At 71.5% G+C, this 207-nt stretch overlaps 1 protein-coding gene across 1 annotated transcript in view; it reads left to right on the top strand.

Annotated features, from left to right (window-relative positions):
- The window catches only part of DBX2 (developing brain homeobox 2), a 40,606-nt gene continuing 40,399 nt past the window's right edge, over window positions 1-207 (top strand). Inside the window, exon 1 of the mRNA XM_011967435.1 lies at window positions 1-174. Within this exon, the coding sequence (XP_011822825.1) occupies window positions 1-174 (174 nt within the window). The remainder of the gene's footprint in view (window positions 175-207) is intronic.

Raw genomic sequence — 207 nt, 5'->3', positions numbered from 1 at the left:
ATGCCAGGGTTCGCCCAACAGGTAGTATGCGGAGGCGTCCCAGACGACAGGGCGTTCCCCCCACCCCACCCCGCCCTCTGGGCGCTCCACGCCGGCGTCCACCTGACCCCGCGCCTGGGGGATTGCGCGGGCTCCAGCAAGAGTGCCAAGGCTCTGCACGGCCGCGGGGAGGAGGTGAGCGCGCCCGATTCACGTCGCTTCCATGCC

The sequence above is a fragment of the Mandrillus leucophaeus genome, unplaced genomic scaffold (assembly GCF_000951045.1).
Source record: "Mandrillus leucophaeus isolate KB7577 unplaced genomic scaffold, Mleu.le_1.0 Scaffold1197, whole genome shotgun sequence".
Taxonomy (NCBI): Eukaryota; Metazoa; Chordata; class Mammalia; order Primates; family Cercopithecidae; genus Mandrillus; species Mandrillus leucophaeus.
This window is presented reverse-complemented; position numbering and strand designations above follow the sequence as displayed.